Raw genomic sequence first — 21,052 nt, 5'->3', positions numbered from 1 at the left:
ATTAAGCAGAACAAAGTAAACCAATAAAGCAGCTCTTCCCTTTAGACTTAAAGGCAGAAAAGATTTGGAGTCAATATACTGCATCTAGCTTGCTGACCTCCAAGGAGTCTTAAGTCATCTTTCAATCCCAAGAGTTTGGGATGGTACCTGACACTTCTGGGCTTCCTATAAATGTTTTATGAGTGAGGAAAAAACGCCGAGTTCACAAACCATCAGAAAATGGCTGAGCTATTAACATACTTACTAAACTATACTTCGTAGACGCAGGGCCAGATAACGTATGAGCAGGTATTTCCTAATAATTTTAATATATATTAGAACCAAAGGGTTTTTTCCACTGAGTTCTAAAATTAGTGAACTAGAATATACCCCGTTCTTTAAACATCCACTTAGTCATACTAGATATATTTAACTATATATTGAGTTCCAAAGGCTCTACTTCTGGCAATTTTCGTAAGGAAAGAATGCCACTGTTTAAATAACAGTGTGACTGTTTGACCAGGCAGAGAGAGGACTCTTAGTACCTTTATGGTTTCAGTAGGCACTCCAGGTTCTGGCACTTTATCCAAATAAGTGGTCAAGTCTTGATCAACGTGTTCAAACACTAACGTTAGTTTGGTTTCTCTGTCTGTTCGTGACACTGTACACACGTCAAACAACCTAAAAGGAAAAAGAAATAAGTATTAGGTAGGTGGTAATACGAAAAGAAGTAATCTGTAAGTCTGACACATATCCTTTGATCACAAAATTAAGGCGGAGGGAAAGACTAGATTGGATCGTTCCTTGTGATAATATGGAAGGATACCTGTTAGTGCTCAGTCCCTCAGTTGCGTCCTGCTTTTTGGGACCCCATGGACTGTCACCTGCCAGGCCCCTCTGCCCTTGGGATTATCCAGGCAAGAATACTGGAGTAAGCAGCCATCCCCTACTCCGGGCAATCTTCCCAACCCAGGGACTGAACCCGCGTCTCTTGTGTCTCCTGCGTCAGTAGGCAGATTCCGTATCACTAACGCCACCTGGGTCTGACCCTTTAATGTGAAAGTTCAGGAGAGGAGCACTTGGTTCCCTGGTGACAAAACTGACAGCGGCGAAAGGAAAGCCGCGCGAGGTCTGCTTGCAGAGTCCTTACCTAAGGTCTTAGGGAGAACGTGCTGCTGGAGAGAGTTTCAAAAACTGCAGCCTCCATAAAAAACACGGTTCTTAGCTCATAGGTCAAGAATTATTGAAGAGACAGAGACTAAGCATACTTTAAGGACACTGGACTCTGCGATTTAGATTTTCCTGGAATTTAAGGTCTTCAAATCATGTCTATGAAAGTAATTAAAATGGAATACGGAAAAATCTGGTTTATTTCTAAGAAAGTGTTCTCATCCTGGTCAATCCAGTCATCTCCCTGGAAAGGGCATGAATTCTTTGTTTTAAAACTCCAAATATCATGCTAATAAAAATTGTGAATTTTTTATTTTTTTTAAGGGGGATGCAGACATTGCATTGGCAAACTAATTCTGCCCTAAGATGATAAAGGCAGACTGACAAACTTTATAATTATGTTTTGATGGGAGAATTCAATTTATCCCATACAATCCTACAACTAATTCCAAATTTAAGTTTTAAAAACAAAGCCTTCAGTAATCAAAAGAATTTTCAAGCCAAAGGACTGATCCTCCTTTAGTTTCAACAATCAAAGGACATCATTGTTGGGGGGGGGGGCAGGGGAGGACATGAGATGCTCACCAAACATATAAAGAATTAAACACACCACACATAAACAAGCTGGAAATAAATTTCAGGACAAGAATGTAATATAAATACTAAGAAAAGGCTAATAAAAATTCTATTCTATTATTTTCTTTCAAGTTTTAAAATGAAACAACACTTTCTTCAAAGAAATTAACTATAAATGTGTGTGTAACCCAAGTACTAAAATGCAGGGTTGACTCATAATTAGCCACTTTGTACATTACCACTTAAATTTTTAATGCCTAGCTGGTTCACCATGCCACTCTACTGCATTTCTGCAATCGATGGGCTCCACAATCTTTGGTACTTCTCTCTAAATCTAAAGTAAACTTTAAACACTATAATTAAGTTAAATCAGATGGAGTGAGCACCACCAACAACCACACATATACTTCATAGCCAGATCCAAACTACTTTTTAATTCTGGGTAGCCTGGGGTGAGTTCTCTAACTCCAGTAAAATCAATTAAGATCAACCAAATTTCTTCCCTACTTTGTCTACTTTCAAACATTCTAAGTTTTTTTAATCATTTACTTATAAAATTAACTTCTAAATTTCTAAAGTGTTTGAATATCATGACACCACCCTTATGGCAGAAAGTGAAGAGGAACTAAAAAACCTCTTGATGAAAGTGAAAGAGGAGAGTGAAAAAGTTGGCTTAAAGATCAACATTCAAAAGACAAAGATCATGGCATCTGGTCCCATCACTTTATGGGAAATAGATGGGGAAACAGTGGAAACAGTGGCTGACCTTATTTTTCTGGACTCCAAAAATCACTGCAGATGGTGATTGCAGCCATGAAATTAAAAGATGCTTATTCCTTGGAAGGAAAGTTATGACCAACCTAGATAGCATATTCAAAAGCAGAGACGTTACTTTGCCAACAAAGGTCCGTCTAGTCAAGGCTATGGTTTTTCCGGTGGTCATGTATGGATGTGAAAGTTGGACTGTGAAGAAAGCTGAGCACCGAAGAATTGAAGGTTTTGAACTGTGGTGTTGGAGAAGACTCTTGAGAGTCCCTTGGACTGCAAGGAGATCCAACCAGTCCATTCTAAAGGAGATCAGTCCTGGGTGTTCACTGGAAGGACTGATGCTAAAGCTGAAACTCCAATACTTTGGCCACCTCATGCAAACAGTTGACTCATTGGAAAAGACTCTGATGCTGGGAGGGATTGGGGTCAGGACAAGAAGGGGACAACAGAGGATGAGATGGCTGGATGGCATTACCGACTCGATGGACATGAATTTGGGTGAACTCTGGGAGTTGGTGATGGACAGGGAGGCCTGGCGTGCTGCAATTCATGGGGTCGCAAAGAGTCGGACACGACTGAGCAACTGACCTGAACTGAACTGAATGTGACTTATTCTGAAAAAATGATTCTGATAAAGTAAAAACCCCTAATTAACAAATGTATTACAAATAGTGCCATAAATCATATGCATGCCGTACTGTGAAAAATATGATTGCTATCATTCATGAATCAAACCAGTCGACCTTAAAGGAAATCTACTCTGAATATTCATTGGAAGGACAGATGCCAAAGCTGAAGCTCCAATACTTTGGCCACCTGATGCGAAGAGTTGACTCCCTGGAAAAGACCCTGAGGATGGGAAAGATTGAGGACAGGAGGAGAAAGGGGTGACAGAAGATGAGATGGTTGGATGGCATCACCAATTCGATGGACATCAGTTTGAGCAAACTCTGGAAGATAGTGAAGGACAGGGAATCCTGGCGTGTTGTAATCCATTGGGTCACCAAGAGTCAGACGCTGAACAATGGATCTGACCTGGGAAGTTTATGAAAACACTTCTTTGAATATGGTAATTTGAGGTAACTACCACTTATTCACAGGCTCTTTTGAATCATCTTCTTCCCATTAAACCCATATTCTTTGACAGCTTTACTTTTTTGTTCCACAATCACCAAGCTTCTTTATGTTAGTTGCTTCTATTTTTGTGATAAAATAAAACAGCAGTGAACCAAAAATGGCCTGTATTAAAATCAGATACAAACATGAGAACTGCATCATTACAGCTATGCTTCTTACACATTACTTTCAAAATGCTTTCTATCATCAATAATACTTTTCCTTAATAAAAATACATTGCTTATCACTGCCTCCAGTCAGTAAAGATCTAGTAACTAACTTCAGTTCTTACTGCATTTATGCTCTGTATACATCAGACATTTTAGTAATTTTCAAAAGGAAAAAAAAATTGACAGGGACATAACTAGAGAATGAAGTGATCATAAAACACTGCAAAACCAAAGGGTCACCTGCTCCCAAACCGTTGTTAGTTACCTAACACCCCTGGCTATATGCTACGTTGCTTCATCGCACTGAAACCGTTTTTAAACACTCCGTGTGTCACAATGCAAGAATCACATCTAACCCACCCAAGTTATTTTTCTCAAAGTTATAGCACTCTGCAATTTCTCAAGATTCACTCTTGCTGCCTGAGGCACCTGTGATATCCAAGTGTGAGCTCCCTAGGGTCGCTGCTAACTGCCCCTAATGATAAGCCATGGAGAAAAGGCGCTAATTTTCACTGGCAATATTTTTAAAAGTGGAGTTTTAAAAGAGACATATTTAAAGAGACACAAAGTAGAATATTATTGTATAACTTTTAATGTATATACTTATGTATCTTCTAGGCTATGAAAAGAAGGGTGCTCAGTAGAAGTGGCTCATGCTGGTTCAAGGAGACAGTTATTTTTATTTTTTAAGATAAATTTCACTTGATACTATGAATAATAATAATATTAATAATAATAATATACTAATTTCACTTGGGAAATGGAGCCTATTACTGTTTCCTTAGAGCTTCCAAGGTGGCATCGAGAGCAGTAAAGTCCTAGAAGAACCTGTAAGCTTTGCACTCCAGTGCTGGCCACCAACATCCTGCAGACTCAGTAATCCACAGAAGGCATTTGGGAAATATTACTCTCTATATATATTCTCCAAGCCAGGCTTCAGCAAGACGTGAACCGTGAACTTCCAGATGTTCAAGCTGGTTTTAGAAAAGGCAGAGGAACCAGAGATCAAATTGCGAACATCTGCTGGATCATCAAAAAAGCAAGAGAGTTCCAGAAAAACATCGATTTTTGTTTTATTGACTATACCAAAGCTTTTGACTGTGTAGATCACAATAAACTGTTGAAAATTCTGAAAGAGATTGGAATACCAGACCACCTCACCTGCCTCTTGAGAAACCTGTATGCAGGTCAGGAAGCAACAGTTAGAACTGGACATGGAACAACAGACTGGTTCCAAATAGGAAAAGGAGTACGTCAAGGCTGCATATTGTCACCCTGCTGATTTAACTTCTATGCAGAGTACATCATGAGAAACGCTGGGCTGGAAGAAGCACAAGCTGGAATCAAGATTGCCGGGAGAAATATCAATAACCTCAGATATGCAGATGACACCACCCTTATGGCAGAAAGTGAAGAAGAACTAGAGCCTCTTGATGAAAGTGAAAGAGGAGAGTGAAAAAGTTGGCTTAAAGCTCAACATTCAGAAAACTAAGATCATGGCATCCGGTCCCATCACTTCATGGCAAATAGATGGGGAAACAGTGGAAACAGTGGCTGACTTTATCTTTCTGGGCTCCAAAATCACAATCATTGCAGATGGTGACTGCAGCAATGAAATTAAAAGATGCTTACTCCTTGGAAGGAAAGTTATGACCAACCTAGACTACATATTGAAAAGCAGAGATATTACTTTGCCAACAAAGGTCCGTCTAGTCAAGGCTATGGTTTTTCCAGTGGTCACGTATGGACATGAGAGTTGGACTATAAAGAAAGCTGAGTGCCAAAGAATTGATGTTTTTGAACTGTGGTGTTGGAGAAGACTCTTGAGAGTCCCTTGGACTGCAAGGAGATCCAACCAGTCCATCCTAAAGGAGATCAGTCCTGGGTGTTCATTGGAAGGACTGATGCTGAAGCTGAAACTCCAATACTTTGGGCACCTGATGCGAAGAGCTGACTCACTGGAAAAGACCCTGATGCTGGGAAAGATTGAGGGCAGGAGGAGAAGGGCACAACAGAGGATGAGATGGTTGGATGGCATCACCGACTTGATCGACATGGGTTTGGGTGAACTCCGGGAGTTGGTGATGTACAGGGAGGCCTGGCATGCTGCAGTTCATGGGGTCGCAGAGTTGGACACGAATGAGCGACTGAACGGAACTGACTCTATATTAAACGTGAAATTTAGTCTGACTTAATTGTTTGAGTGCTTGAGTGCTCAGTCACTTTGGTTTTGTCAGACTGTTTGTGACCCTGTGGACTGTAGCCCGCCAGGCTCCTCTGTCCATGGGGTTCTCCAGGCAAGGTTACTGCAGTGGGTGGCCGTGGCCTACTGCAGGTGAACTTCCCAACCCAGGGACTGAACCCACATCTCTTATGTCTCCTGCATTGTCAGGCAGGTTCTTTACCACTAGCACCAGCTGGGAAGCCTGACTTGACTGTTTAGTAAACACTACCATAGTAAAATTAAGTTACATTAGTGATGTTAGGTTATGTGTTAAGTCGCTTCAGTCTTGCCTGACTCTTTGTGACCCTATGGACTACAGCTTGCCAGTCTCCTCTGTCCATGGGATTCTCCAGGCAAGAACACTGGAGTGGGTTGCCGTTTCCTCCTTCAGTACATTAGTGATAACGGGTAGAAAATGCACTTTGAATCAACAGTTATAAATACTAATCTTAGGAATTTTAGAACATAATATTTTGGATGCTTTCTCATCTACAATGACTCTATCTGGAATCAGCCCAAAGCAAATAGTAATCACTTTGGTGAGCAATAAAGAGAAGATAGATGCTTTAATATAACAGATCAGACTCACATAAAGCAACTGAGCTAAACAAGAACTGAAATCCCTGGTATTTGGCAGGAGGTTAACAATCTGTAATATATTTATATAAATCAATAAGGAATGTGGCCAGGCTGCCTAGAGCCCCTAACACTTGCAAAACAAAAGGGCCAGACAGGTCTGAACACTTGAACATACAGCCTGGGAAACAACTTCAGCTGTCTGATTTCTTGTGTTGATCAACATCTCAAGGCTTTCTAAACCTTTAAAAAAAAAAATCTCTTTGCTATTCAGTAAACTGACAAAAATACCATTTCAGCGATTGCATAACTACAGGGCTGTAAGAGAAATATAATCACACTGTGTCGAAGATGAACAAACTATCTCAGATGACTTCTAGAGGAAATGAGAACTACCATTCAAAAGTTATCCATTAGGGCTTAGCTTAATGTGATCCAAGTGAATATTCAAAAAACAGAAATGGAAAGTGGTTCTTGAGCCCTCACTGAGTCTATGAATGCAATTTAGCTGCAGGAAACATGATCCAAAAAAAGGCAGAGAGGTCATTATCATTTCACATTTAAGTCAGACAAGCCCCTAACCATCCCATAAAGCAATCCTCTCCCTGTCTCTGCTGTCCTGACACCCCAGCTGCAGGGCAGGGAGCAAGCACTGCGGTCCAGCGCCGCACTCAGCTGTCCAGCTGCCCTAGTGATGTAATCATCTCACAACAAAATATCTCCACGAATTAACTCTGCTTCCTACCCACTGGAATTCGGAGCGACTGCTTCCTGTTCGTGTTCTCCACTTAACTCTCTATTCTGGATCTACTGCATAGGCAAGTTGTCTTCGTCTAATGGATGGGATTATGTCCAATAGGTCTGGGATTTCCAAAGATTAACAATTTACAAAGGTCTCCCAAACAACATGTTCTGGAAACACATTCCCTGCCTTTCTATTGTGGTTATAATTAAAGGGAAATCTGCATTATTTGCTGTGATTAAAACTCTGACCTGTCACAGGAAGTTCTGTGAGGACTTTTTTCCTGTCACTTTTTTTTCCATACTCTTGAACGTTTGGACATCAAACAATTTAAGAGCTGTGAGATGTCTGGCGCAACTGCCTAAAAGTGCTAAATACAATTTTATTGAGCTATTGGCAGTCTTCAGAACTGAGAAATTAAAAAAAAATCTCTACTCTCTTCCTCTATGGTCCACAGAGCACCTTCTGTGGTTATAGCTTGCATGCACCAAATTTATGTTCGCACATTCCACCAGCGCTACACTACGGGATACTGGCCAGGGTATTCTCCTTTTGCTCATTAAATATAGACTACGTGTGCTTATTCTCAACCAGCACTGAATGGTGTAATTCCAGAAGTATTTGCTGCCAGCAATAATGAGCATACTGCTAGAAGGAAAGCACCATTTCAGCAGCATCTGTAAACATTTATCAGTACCTGCCATGTGCAGGCACTGTACTTGGTTTTAGAGATTCCAAGAGATCTAAGATGGGTTCCGTTTTTAAGAGTGTCATACCCAGTTTCGGGGAAGACAACCAACATGTAAACTTGTAAACCTTCAAGTAGTGGTATATGGCTATGTATTAGTTCTACAAATACTATGTGAAACTTTAACATCAACATCAGAGTAAATTCATTCTACATCCCACTACAGAGAGACGTCTGTGATGTCTCAATTTCCAATATCCATTATCTCTTCTGGAAACCATACCGTCACTTTTTGCTGAGGAACCATCTCTAGCCCACACTCGATTCAGGGATGGACAGGACCATGAGAATTGGTCCAAGGAATTTTACTAGAACTTCTGGGAAAGTAGAGCTCTCTTTATTCTGGGATTACCAAACTGGCAAGTGATTAGCCTGCAGCTGCTGGTGGCCGTCTCTGCCACCACTTCAGGGCACCCACCGTGGAATGCAGCCAACACTGAAGAAAGCCTGAGCGGGGAGATAACAGGCAAGAGATCCTGGATGACGTCGGTGAAGCACATAGATCCATTTGTGCCCAGCCTGGGCATTACTTACGTGAGCTAGTAATGTTGTTTTGGAGCTTATCCCGTGTGAGTTGGGTTTTATACGACTTTAAAAAGTCCTAAGACATCTATAAACATTCTGAAACAATTAAATGACTTTAATCATCAATATCTGACCTTAAATACATCTTATACATTAGACAAAATGAATTAAGCTCAAGATGCTGGGGAAGAATGAAAGCAGGAGGCAAAGGGGGTGACAGAGGATGAGATGATCGGATGGCATCATCAACTCAATGGACATGAGTTTGAACAAACTCCAGGAGACAGTGAAGGACAGGGAAGACTGGCGTGCTGCAGTCCATGGGGTCACAGAGAGTCAGACACGACCGAGGGACTGACCAGCAACATAGCAGTAAGGTGACTGCCCCAGTTCACTGATTTGCTGGGAGACGATTTGCCTTAGGAGGGTCCTCCACGAGGGTGCCCTCCAGGCGAGAGTAATTGACAGCAGCAGAGTTGACTAAGTAATGGCTCCTTGGGAGCTTCTCCCCAGGATTCCTCCTATGGTTCCTTGTCTGCCCACACGGGCATTTTATGGAGGAAAAAATAAAGGAGGAAAGACAGATAAGCTCATAGCAAACAGGAATATGGAACCTAGAATCAGAAAGGCCTCAGCTGGTTAAGAGGAAGTGAAGTAATAATACAAGGATACTGAGTTTAGTTCATTTAAAGAATGAGTCCAATGCTCAGAGATATGTACTCCTAAAACCCTTAGTTAAGCAACCCCCCTTCCACTAGCTCTTGCTAAAAGTGGAAATGCACAGGGACACCGTATCAGTAGTAACCCCATTGAGGGAAACCCCTTTGTGATTATACAGTTACACTGAAGGCTCCCACTATCTGTTAAGGGGATGCAAAGAAAACACTTTTCACTTACTAAATCATTTTTATTCTTTATAGCCTTAAAAAGCGTGTTCATAAGAAAGCCTCACCGTTCATTTTCTTCCCGTTCATCTTTAGTTTCTGCTTCTATCTATGTACACTGGCAGCGTGGATCTATGAGTTTATAGTTTTGCATACACTAATCAAAAAGTGTTTTACAAATAAAATGGGGATCCCCCAGACTGAGCAAGTTTACAAGATGTGACTTGCAGTACAGTGAATACTTCAACTAGAGCAAAAGTGAAACGTGTGTATATGGAGAGACACTGCTATCATCCAGTAGTGCAACACTGGTGTGCGACAAGCTGGGCCCCAAATCAGCTATTCGGGCTGTCTCAGTGGGTATATCGGAGAAGGCGATGGCACCCCACTCCAGTATTCTTGCCTGGAAAATCCCATGGATGGAGGGAGCCTGGTGGGCTGCAGTCCCTGGGGTTGCTAAGAGTCAGGCACGACTGAACGACTTCACTTTCACTTTTCACTCTCATGCATTGGAAAAGGAAATGGCAACCCACTCCAGTATTCTTGCCTGGAGAATCCCAGGGATGGGGGAGCCTGGTGGGTTGCAGTCCATGGGGTCACGAAGAGTTGGACACGACTGAAATGACTTAGCAGCAGCAGTGGGTATATGGGATACCGTATACTGCTTTGCTCACATTCAAGATGAATTCCTGAAATGGACATAAAATAACAGAATTCAGACTTCTTTCATAGTCCTCTAGCAAGCACTCTGTGTGCTGTTCTGTGCTTAGTCGTTTCAGTCGTATCTGACTCTTTGCGACCCCGTGGATTGTCACCCATCAGCCTCCTCTGTCCATGGGATTCTCCAGGCAAGAATACTGGAGTGGGTTGCCATGCCCTCCTCCAAGGGATCTTCCTGACCCAGGGATTGAACTCGCGTCTCTTACGTCTCCTGCACTGGCAGGTGGGTTCTTTACTACTAGCACTACCTGGGAAGCCCATAGCAAACAGCAGAGGCACTCATATTTCAAGCACAATCCTTCAAACCTAACGCATTTTATGTAGTGAAAGGCATACAGAAGAATGAAGGAGTAACATCACTGTTATGCTCACTATATGCTATTAAGGGAAACAAGCTAAGACACACAGGGAAATCATAGAAACCTATTTTATATCTCTTAAAGGGAAGAGAATGGTAGCAGAGGCAAAATATTCTGAGTCACCATGCATCACCATCTCCCCAAAGTCAAGAGAAAGAAAAACAGAGGCGGCTAGATAATAATGACTTTCACACTTTTGCTTCAGCCAGCTCCAATACAAAAGAGTTTCCTGCGGTCAACAACAGCATAAAGTCAACTCTGTAAAAAGAAGAAGCCTGCTGACTAAGAAAATTAGGGACCATTACGTCTTGATTCAGTTCAGTTCAGTCGCTCAGTCGTGTCCGACTCTTTGCGACCCCATGGACTGCAGCACATCAGGCTTCCCTGTCCATCACCAACTCCCGGAGCTTACGTCTTGATTACTAATAGAATAAACACCATTGGACCTTCCCTGGTGGTCCAGTGGCTAAGATTCTGTGCTCCCAACGCAAGGGGCCTGGGTTTCACCCCTAGTCAGGGAACTAGATCCCACCGGCTGCAAGTCAAGGTCCCACATGCTGCAACTGCGATCCAAGTCCTGAGTGCAGCAACTAAGATCCCGCACAGCCAAATAAAGTAATAAATACATTAAAAAAAAAAAAAGAAATTAACACCATTTACCAACCCATGGACAGAGGAGCTGGGCCGGCGACAGTCCATGCATGGGGATGCAAAGTCAGACACGACTGAGCAGTGACTAAGCATAGCACTGCACACACTCAGCTTGCTAGAGGACTGTGAAAGGAGTCTGAATTCTATTATTTTATGTTCATTTTGAATGTGAACAGAGCAGTATACAGTATCCCATTTACCGTTAAGATAGCCCAAATTGCTGTTAGTTTGCTCCTCACTAGTCACTTCTACATATTTTCACTTTTTTTGTTCCTCATAACAACTCTATGAAATGGTACTCATTTTTATAGGTGAAGAGACAGACGTATGTACACAAATGTTCACTGCAGCATCTAACAGCCCCAAACAGAAACAACCCAAGTGTCTATCGATTGCTAAATGGATAAATATAACATGGTATCATCCATAGAGTAGAATATTATTTAGTAATAAAAGGAATGAAGTACAGATACACGCTGTGACATGAATCAACAAGATTATGCTCACTGAAGGGTACCGATCACAAAAGGCCAAATATTTCATAATTTCTTTTATGTGAAACCTCCAAAATAGGCAGATCCGTAGAGACAGAGAGGAGATGAGTGGCTGCCTAGGGCTGGGGGTTGCCAGGTGGCACTAGTGGTAAAGAACCCACCTGCCAACGCAGGAGACACAAGAGACGCGAGTTGGATCCCTAGATCGGGAAGAACTCCTAGAAGAGGGCATGGCAACCCACGCCACTACTCTTGCCTGGAGAATTCCATGGACAGAGGAGCCTGGAGGGCTACAGTCCATGGGGTCACAAAGAGTTGGATACAACCGAAGCAACTTAGCACACAGGGCTGGGGGTGGTGGAGGTGGAGGAGTGGAAGGAATGAAGAATGACTTCTGTTTCTTTTTAGGGTAATAAAATGTTCTAAAATTACAACATGGTGATGGCTGCAGAACTCAGTAAACGTCCTAAAGAACAACCAAACTGTATTTATATCTGTGGGTGAATTTGATGGTATGCATAGTCTATCTCTGGGCTTCCCAGGTGGCTCCATGGTAAAGCATCTGCTAGCCAAAGAAAGATGCAGGTTTGACAGCTGAGTTGGGAAGGAGGAGGGCATGGCAACCCACTCCAGTATTCTTGCCTGGAGAATCCCACGGACAGAGGAGCCTGGTGGGCTATAGTCCGTGGGGTCGGACACGACTGAGCGACTGAGCACGCACACAGAGGCTATCTCAAGAAACAGTCATAGAGAGGTTTAGAGTCTTGTCTAAGGCCCAGACACTCCAAGTGGTGGAGATGGGATTGGAAATCAGGTTGCCTGGTTTCCAAGTCTGATCTGCTGACCACCAGGCAAGCCTACCTCTGTGTGGAACACACCTTTGGGGGCAGACACTTCCTTATGGTAAATGAGACCCATTGCTGACAGATACAGCGGTAATGCCAGCTCTCAAGGGTCCTTGCTTAGCTTGGCCATATGTTACCTCCTGGGCTGAAAAAACAAAAACGTGTCGGAAAATTAAAATAAAGCTGAAGACTGTTCATCTCCTAGACTCTCATCTCTTGAGTCCTTCCCTTGTCTAGTTAGAAAATGACACACTGTAATTCACCCAACAGAGCCCGAAAAATATATTTCGATCTCAAAAATATAGGAGTGCAGCGATCATTTTGAAAGCAAAGTGAGCAGCTCTGGCCCGAGTCACAAGGAGAGCAGGAACACTCTGGCCAGCTTTCAACATTCAGTTCTGTCTCCGTTTCTGACCTGTAAAAGCCCTGTTCTTCAGCTCTGGGCCTCTCTTGAGGAAAAACGAGGAATCAGCCAAAACTAGGCAGCCGTCTGTGATGAAGACTGTCTGCTGGGTTTTAGGGAAAAAAAAACAACAACAACAACCAAATTTTACCTATACCATAAGCCAAATATCTTTCCTAATCACATCCTTACTAGGTGAGTAAATCTCTCCCAGCACTAATTCACTCAGATACTGATGATTGGGTTATTATCCCATAAAACCACCACTGAAGTCAGTTCCTTTTAAGGAAACATAAAGGAACAGAAACACAGGAGAAAATGGTAAATTAGTAATAAAGAAACATAAATGGTACCATTAGTGATACACTATTTATAAGCCCCTCAAACTGGGCAACAAAAATGTTTAAATGATAAAAGGGCACAGCATTTGTGAGGGTTTGTGAAAATGGACCCACATGACTATGGGAGTAAAAATTGATTTTAAAAACCTTTTAAGAAGAGTAATCTGGATACACACACACACACAGATATCATGTGGTCCTTAAAATGATGATACAGATTCATATTTTTGAACATGGAAGGTGTCAGTCACTCAGTTGTATCCAGCTCTTTGTGATCCCATGGACCGTAGCCCACCAGGCTCCTCTCTCCATGGGATTCTCCAGGCAAGGATACTGGAGTGGGTTGCCATGCCTTTCTCCAGGGGATCTTCCCAACCCAGGGATGGAGAATGGTGTTATTAAAAACAAATTCAGGCTTCAAAAGAATACATACAGTATGACTCTACATATATAAACAAAATAGTAGAAAGACAAATCACGATGCTATTAATAACATGGCTAGCTCTCTAGGTGGTAAAATTACAGAATTGTGTTTTCTATTTGTCAATACAATGGTAATTATCAGTTTTTACATACAATGAGAATATCATTGTATTTTTATTACCAATACAATGAGAATTACCAATTTTTAACACGAAAAAAAAATCACCATTTTAAAAACAAGAATTATAAGTTTTTTTCTTGACCAAGTTTTTTTCCTTCCATCAGTTATATTTTTCTTTCCATCTGCTCCACTACATTAATAAGGCAATCCTGATCATCAATTCTGAAAAGGTAGTTTTAAAACTTAAATATGTTAAATTCTTAATTTTGCTGTAGGGGAAAAAAACCCAATATGCATCATTACTGCCTCACTAAAGGTATGTGATTTTCAATCTTCCCTATTATGGATGGATTAACTCTACAAAAAAGAAGTTAGGAAAAATAAAACTACTTTTCTGATATCTGGCTAACAGGTCAAAAGTAAGAGTTACCATGAAATAAAAGGGAAACAACAATAACTCAAAATATCTTAAAATTACTCCAATGCTCATTATACTGGCCAAAAAAGAAAAAAGTCCTGCAAGGCAGAATAATGTAGTTTTTAAGTACGGTGAGCTTTGGAGATTATCTGGTTCTATACAGTCATTTCTGGAGAAGGCAATGGCACCCCACTCCAGCACTCTTGCCTGGAAAATCTCATGGATGGAGGAGCCTGGTGGGCTGCAGTCCATGGGGTCGCTAAGAGTCGGACAAGACTCAGAGACTTCACTTTCACTTTCTACTTTCATGCACTGGAGAAGGAAATGGCAACCCACTCCAGTGTTCTTGCCTGGAGAATCCCAGGGACAGGGGAGCCTGGTGGGCTGCCGTCTATGGGGTCGCACAGAGTCGGACACGACTGAAGCAACTTAGCAGCAGCAGGAGCAGCAGCAGCAGCAGTATACAGTCATTTCACAGATGAGACAACACAGGCCAAGAGAATGCAGACAAAACTAACGAAGGAATAAGATACCTGTGTCTGAGGACAGAATTTAGTGTCCATATTAATATAATATGGTATAAGCAACCAAAATACCTAAAGCATGACTTTAAAAAAGGCATTAAGAATGAACACCTAACATCCTACGTTTTGAAATTAGGTCTATCCCAACAAAATTTCCAGGAATGATTTTTTTAAGAACTGAGAAAAATTCTATATATATATTTTAAGAACACCATCAAGAAATTGTATTAGAAGGTTAGAAAACAGGACACAGTTGGAAAAGTTGAAAGAGCTGGTATCTCTATCAACTACTACCCTTAGGATCTGAAATCAGGTTTTGTTCAAATGTAAAAATGTGTAAATATTAAGTTATTATTTAATATATTTTTACTTCAAATTTATTTTAGAGTTTGATTTTTGTTTTAGGACTATTTCAGATAATAAGGTAAATATTCCATAGCGTCAAGAGGAATTAAAAACTAAAATAGGTAAGAATTTGTAATGAAATTGTAACTGTCTTTCCTCCAAGGCATCCTTTTTCTTTTGCAGAGAACCAGAGGAACAACTGGCCCTGGGAGTTAACAAGGCACCTGGGTGCTGCTGTTTAGTCACTGAATCATGTCTGACTCTGTGCGACCCCGTGGACTGCAGCCCGCCAGGCTCCTCTGTCCATGGGATTTTCCAGGCAAGAAAACCTGAGTAGGCTGCCATTTCCTTCTCCAACTGGGTGTTCCACCTAAGTAATTATTTTGGATAACTGATTTTTATTCATCTTAAGCACCTAAATTTTTAATTAAAAATTTTAATGGAGTTCTTTGAGATAAGCATGGAACATTTTCTTGACTTCTCAAGCACAGTGTACTGATTGTGTTCTACTGATGAAGGACTCATGGTCATTATTATTAATATTAAATTATAATCATTTAATTCAGCATCAATTTTTATGATCCTTTATCTGAACGCACATGAACACGAAGCAAGGAGATTGAGACGTATTATAAATCAAGCTGTCAAAAAGCAAAGAAAACCACCAGAGATAAGTAACTCATCACTTACAAGGAAAACTCAGTAAGATCAACAGCCAACTTCTCATCAGAAACCATGGAGGGCAGAAGGCAGTGGGAGAACAAATTTAAAGTGCAACTCTTAACCAGGAATTCTAAATCCAGAAAAGCTATGCTTTAAAAAGAAAAACGACTTCACTGGTGGTACAGTGGATAAGAACAGGACACAGGTTGGAGCCCTGGTGCAGGAGGATCCCGCCTGCCGCCAAGCCTGGGCACCACAAGGAAGAATAGCACCTGCCTGCCACAACCAGAAGACGGCTGTACACAGCAAATGAAGACCTCGTCACAACCCGATATAAATACATAATATGTATTTTTTGTAATAAAGAAGGCTGTTGCCATTAGATACATCGTAGAAGAAATGCTAAAGGGAGTCCTTCTGGTTGAAATGAAAGGACGCTAGGCAATGAAAGACACATGAAGAATAAAGATCGCTGACAAAGGTAAACCACTGCTTAGGTAAATATAAAAGCCAATATTACTGTGTTTTGAACTTTTTTCTTAATACGATTAAAAGGACAAATGCATATGAAAATAATTATAAATCTACAGTTAATCGGTAGACCATGAATAAAGATATAATTTGTGACAACAGAGATATAGAGCTCTAAAGGAAAAAAGTTTTTATATACCATAGAATGTAAGTGAGTATTATTTCAAGCTAAATTTTTCTAAGTTTAAGATATCAACTGGGCTTCCCAGGTGGTGCTAGTGGTAAAGAGCCTGCCTGCCAAAGTAAGAGACATAAGAGACGTGGGTTCGATCCCTGGGTCGGGAAGATCCCCTGGAGAAGGGCATGGCAATGCACTTCAGTCTTCTTGCTGGAGAATCCCATAAACAGGGAGCCTGGTGGGCTACAGTCCATGGGGTCGCCAAGAGTCAGACACGACTGAGAGACTGAGCACACGCGCATGCATGGGTGTGCGTGGGTGCTGGGGACAGAAAAATCAAAGGATAAAACAGATTTGCTTACATTGTTCAGAGCCTAGTGTGGTGGCAGACATAAGTGGATGAACATTAACTAACCTGGAGATGCTGAGGCAGAGATAAACACTGGGTATTTTAAGAGGTACAGAGAGACACAACTCACTGAGACTTGTCGGAAAAGGTTTGTAGCGATGACAACTGAACTTAGGCCATCAGGTGTTGCCTAAACAAGTGGCAAAGAAAGGGCACTGGAGACCAGGAGAAGGCCTTCCCTGGTGGCTCCATGGTAAACAATCTGCCTGCCAATGCAGGGGACACAGGTTCGACTCCTGGTCCGGGAAGATCCCCCATGCTGAGGAGCAACTAAGCCTGTGGGCCACAGCTATTGAGCTTGTGCTCTAGAGCCAGGGCGCCCAACCACTGAGTCCACGTGCCGCGACTACTGAAGCCGGTGCGTCTGCAGCCTGCGTTTCACAACAAGAGAAGCCACAGCGATGAGAAGCCCGGACACTGCAACTGGAGGGTACAGCTTCCACCTGCTGCAACCAGAGAAAAAAATCCTGTGCAGCAACAAAGACCCGGCACAGTCAAAAATAGATAAGTAAATCCAATTATTATTTCAAAAAAAAAAGAAAAAGAGAAGGTGTGAGCAAAGAGACAGCAAGAAGTCCCACTGGAGGGACTGCCCTGCTGGTCCAGCGGCTAAGACTCCGTGCTCCCGATGCAGGGGGCCTGCATTTGATCTGATCCCTGATTGGGGAACGAGATCCCAAGCGTTGCAATGAGGAGTCTGCATGCTGCAACTAAAGATCCTGCAGGCCACACTGAAGACTGAAGACTTGGCGTGCTGCAACCCAGACTGGGCACAGCCAAAACACTAAAAAAAAAAAAAAAAAAGTTCCATTGGAGAGAAGTTTTGTATGCCGCAAGAAACTTGTATCCTGTGGAAAACAGGTATCTTCTTTCGATTTTTGAAACAGCTCATTCTGATTAGCAGGAATAAAAGAGGAACAGTGGCAAGAAGACCAGTATAAGGAGCCTGCTGCCACAGTTGTACAGGAAAATAAAGAGGGCCTGTCCTAAGGAATTGGCAGCAAGGATGGAGAGGAGAGCACAGATTCCAGAAATATTTAGGAGGTTGAATTGGCAGGGCTTGCTAATGTGGCGGGGGCGGAGGGATGAGGAAGGAGGACAAGCCAAGGATGACTCATGGGCTTTTGACTTTGGGGACTTGGTGCCACCCCATGAGATACAGTGTTCCCAGACCTTTGGTTTCCAGGGACCTGTAGCATTTCCAACAAGTTTAGGGCTTTGACATCCAGCTGCCAACTAAAGACATAAATACACCCTCCCATCTACTATCAATATCATCTCATTAAGAGAGTACATTTTAACACCCAAAATGTAAATAGATTTAGCTTTCCGAAAAATTCACCACAGGGCCCTTATTTTTCTAATTTCGTCACAGACATTGGAAAATTGGTACCAGGCCTCAGACCAACACTGAGAAACCCTGAGATGGAGATATAGAAGAAGCTGCCTGCTCAGCAGTAACCTGATGAGTTGGAAGGCAGAGGAACACGTAGTCCCTGCCTTCGCTAACTCTCTGTTCTGATAGGGATGTCCATCACGTATGTATTAAGGGACGTCTATCCCATATATGTTAAGGGTTGGAAAAGAGTTCAAGAGGTTATGGAAACCCTGAAGAAGAGGAACTCAAATGAGGGAAAGTGGCTGGGGAGCCAAGTCTCCCAAGATGATCTGGAATTTGCCAGATAAACAAAGGCTGTTTCGCATGGTCCAGGCAGAAGGAACAGCATGTCCAAAGGTATGTAGGTATGTAGGAAAATTCCTATTGGGGGAACTGTGGATAGTTTGGCATGACTTGGTGATTATCTTGGAAGATGGCAAGAGAAGAGCTGGAAAAGTACACAGAAGCAAAATTACGAAGAGTTCGGTAATCCAGGCTAAGAAGTCTGGAAATTATCTTATGGGCATTGGGAAAGAATCAAAAGACTTTACAGTGGGCAATGCTATGGCCAGATTTACCACTTGGAAATAACCACTCTGACTGCAGAATAGAAGTTGGACTGTAGGGGAGCAAAACGGAAGTGCCTGCAAAAGTCCAGGTAAGAAATACAGATCAATTAGAGAAACAAGAGTAGCAGAGCGAAAACAATACAACCAACAAATATTTACAGAGCACCTCCTCTCTTCAAGGGGTATCAGGGTCAATGAAACAAGATTCTTGCTCTTTTAGAGCTTATTTTCTATTGTTGTTAAAATAAGAATCATAGAATTACGTAATGCAATTTAAAAAAACTAACAATGTAGCAAATGCTTTCACAAGTCTCTTTCTTTATACGTACATATCTATGAAACCATGTTTAAGTTACATTATATTTGTGATTTATTTAATTATTTCTCTATTCTCATAACACTGGCTCATTAAGGTAAGTTCCAGTGGTCATGGATGGATGTGAGAGTTGGACTGTGAAGAAAGCTGAGCACCGAAGAATTGATGCTTTTGAACTGTGGTGCTGGAGAAGACTCTTGCAAGCCCCTTGGACAGCAAGGAGATCCAACTAGTCCATCCTAAAGGAGATCAGTCCTGGATGTTCACTGGAACGACTGATGCTGAAGCTGAAACTCCAATATTCTGGCCACCTGATGCGAACAGCTGACTCAATGGAAAAGACTCTGATGCTGGAGGGATTGGGGGCAGGAGGAGAAGGGGACGACAGAGGATGAGATGGCTGGATGGCATCACCGACTCGATGGACATGAGTTTGGGTGAACTCCGGGAGTTGGTGATGGACAGGGAGGCCTGGCGTGCTGCGATTCATGGGGTCACAAAGAGTCGGACACGACTGAGCAACTGAACTGAACTGAACTGAACTTCCTTTAAGTGGTCCTGCAAAAATCAAAAGGTATATACCTTTTCTGAATCAAAATATACACACTTTTTAGAAATTCTTGCTCCAAATTGCCTTACAGAAGATGACATCAATTTATATTCCCACACTCTAAGGAGGTAGAATACACAGGGTTGTGTGACCAACTAGGATGACTATGCCAAAGCCTTTGACTGTGTGCATCGTAATAAACTGTGGAAAATTCTGAAAGAGATGAGACCGCTTGACCTGCCTCTTGAGAAGCCCGCGAGGCTCCTCTGTCCGTGGAATCCTGCAGGCAAGAATACTGGAGGTGGCTGGGTTGCCATGACCTCCTCCAGAGGATCTTCCCCACACAAGGATCGAGCCCGCATCTCTTCTGTCTCCTGCACCGGCAGGCGGGTTCTTTATTGCTATTGCCAACGGGGAAGCCCGAACGTTCTCTGTGTTTCTGTATTTAAACCTCCTAAGCCTTTAATTTGACTGTGTGGATCACAATAAACTGTGGAAAATTCGGAAAGAGATGGGAATAACAGACCGCCTGACCAGCCTCTTGAGAAACCTGTATGCAGGTCAGGAAGCAACAGGTAGAACTGGACACGGCACAACAGACTGGTTCCAAATAGGAAAAGGAGTACGTCAAGGCTGTATATTGTCACCCTGCTGATTTAACTTCTATGCAGAGTACATCATGAGAAACGCTGGGCTGGAAGAAGCACAAGCTGGAATCAAGATTGCCGGGAGAAATATCAAACACCTCAGATATGCAGATGACACCCCCATTATGGCAGAAAGTGAAGAGGAACTAAAAAGCCTCTTGATGAAAGTGAAAGTAGAGAGTGAAAAAGTAGGCTTAAAGCTCAACATTTAGAAGATGAAGATCATGGCATCTGGTCCCATCACTTCATGGGAAATAGATGGGGAAAACAGTGGAAACAATGTCAGACTTTATTTTTTTGGGCTCCAAAATCACTGCAGATGGTGATTGCAGCCATGATATATAAAAGATGCTTACTTCTTGGAAGGAAAGTTATGACTAACCTAGGTAGCATATTAAAAAGCAGAGACATTACTTTGCCAACAAAGGTCCATCTAGTCAAGGCTATGCTTTTTCCAGTGGTCATGTACGGATGTGAGAGTTGGATTGTGAAGAAAGCTGAGTGCCGAAGAATTGAAGGTTTTGAACTGTGGTGTTGGAGAAGACTCTTGAGAGTCCCTTGGACTGCAAGGAGATCCAACCAGTCCATTCTGAAGGAGATCAGCCCTGGGATTTCTTTGCAAGGAATGATGCTAATACTGAAACTCTAGTACTTTGGCTACCTCATGTGAAGAGTTGACTCATTGGAAAAGACTCTGATGATGGGAGGGATTAGGGGCAGGAGGAGAAGGGGACAACAGAGGATGAGAT

At 42.2% G+C, this 21,052-nt stretch overlaps 1 protein-coding gene across 6 annotated transcripts in view; it reads right to left on the bottom strand.

Annotated features, from left to right (window-relative positions):
* The window catches only part of CDK6 (cyclin dependent kinase 6), a 251,474-nt gene that overhangs the window by 183,578 nt on the left and 46,844 nt on the right, over nucleotides 1-21,052 (bottom strand). For all 6 annotated transcript variants that reach the window (XM_086397894.1, XM_086397898.1, XM_086397895.1 and 3 more), the window contains exon 3: nucleotides 525-660. In XM_086397894.1, the coding sequence (XP_086254020.1) occupies nucleotides 525-660 (136 nt within the window). The remainder of the gene's footprint in view (nucleotides 1-524; nucleotides 661-21,052) is intronic.

Source organism: Bos grunniens, chromosome 4 (genome assembly GCF_055505025.1).
Source record: "Bos grunniens cultivar Pamir isolate PY7600 chromosome 4, Bosgru_T2T1.0, whole genome shotgun sequence".
Classification (NCBI taxonomy): Eukaryota; Metazoa; Chordata; class Mammalia; order Artiodactyla; family Bovidae; genus Bos; species Bos grunniens.
This window is presented reverse-complemented; position numbering and strand designations above follow the sequence as displayed.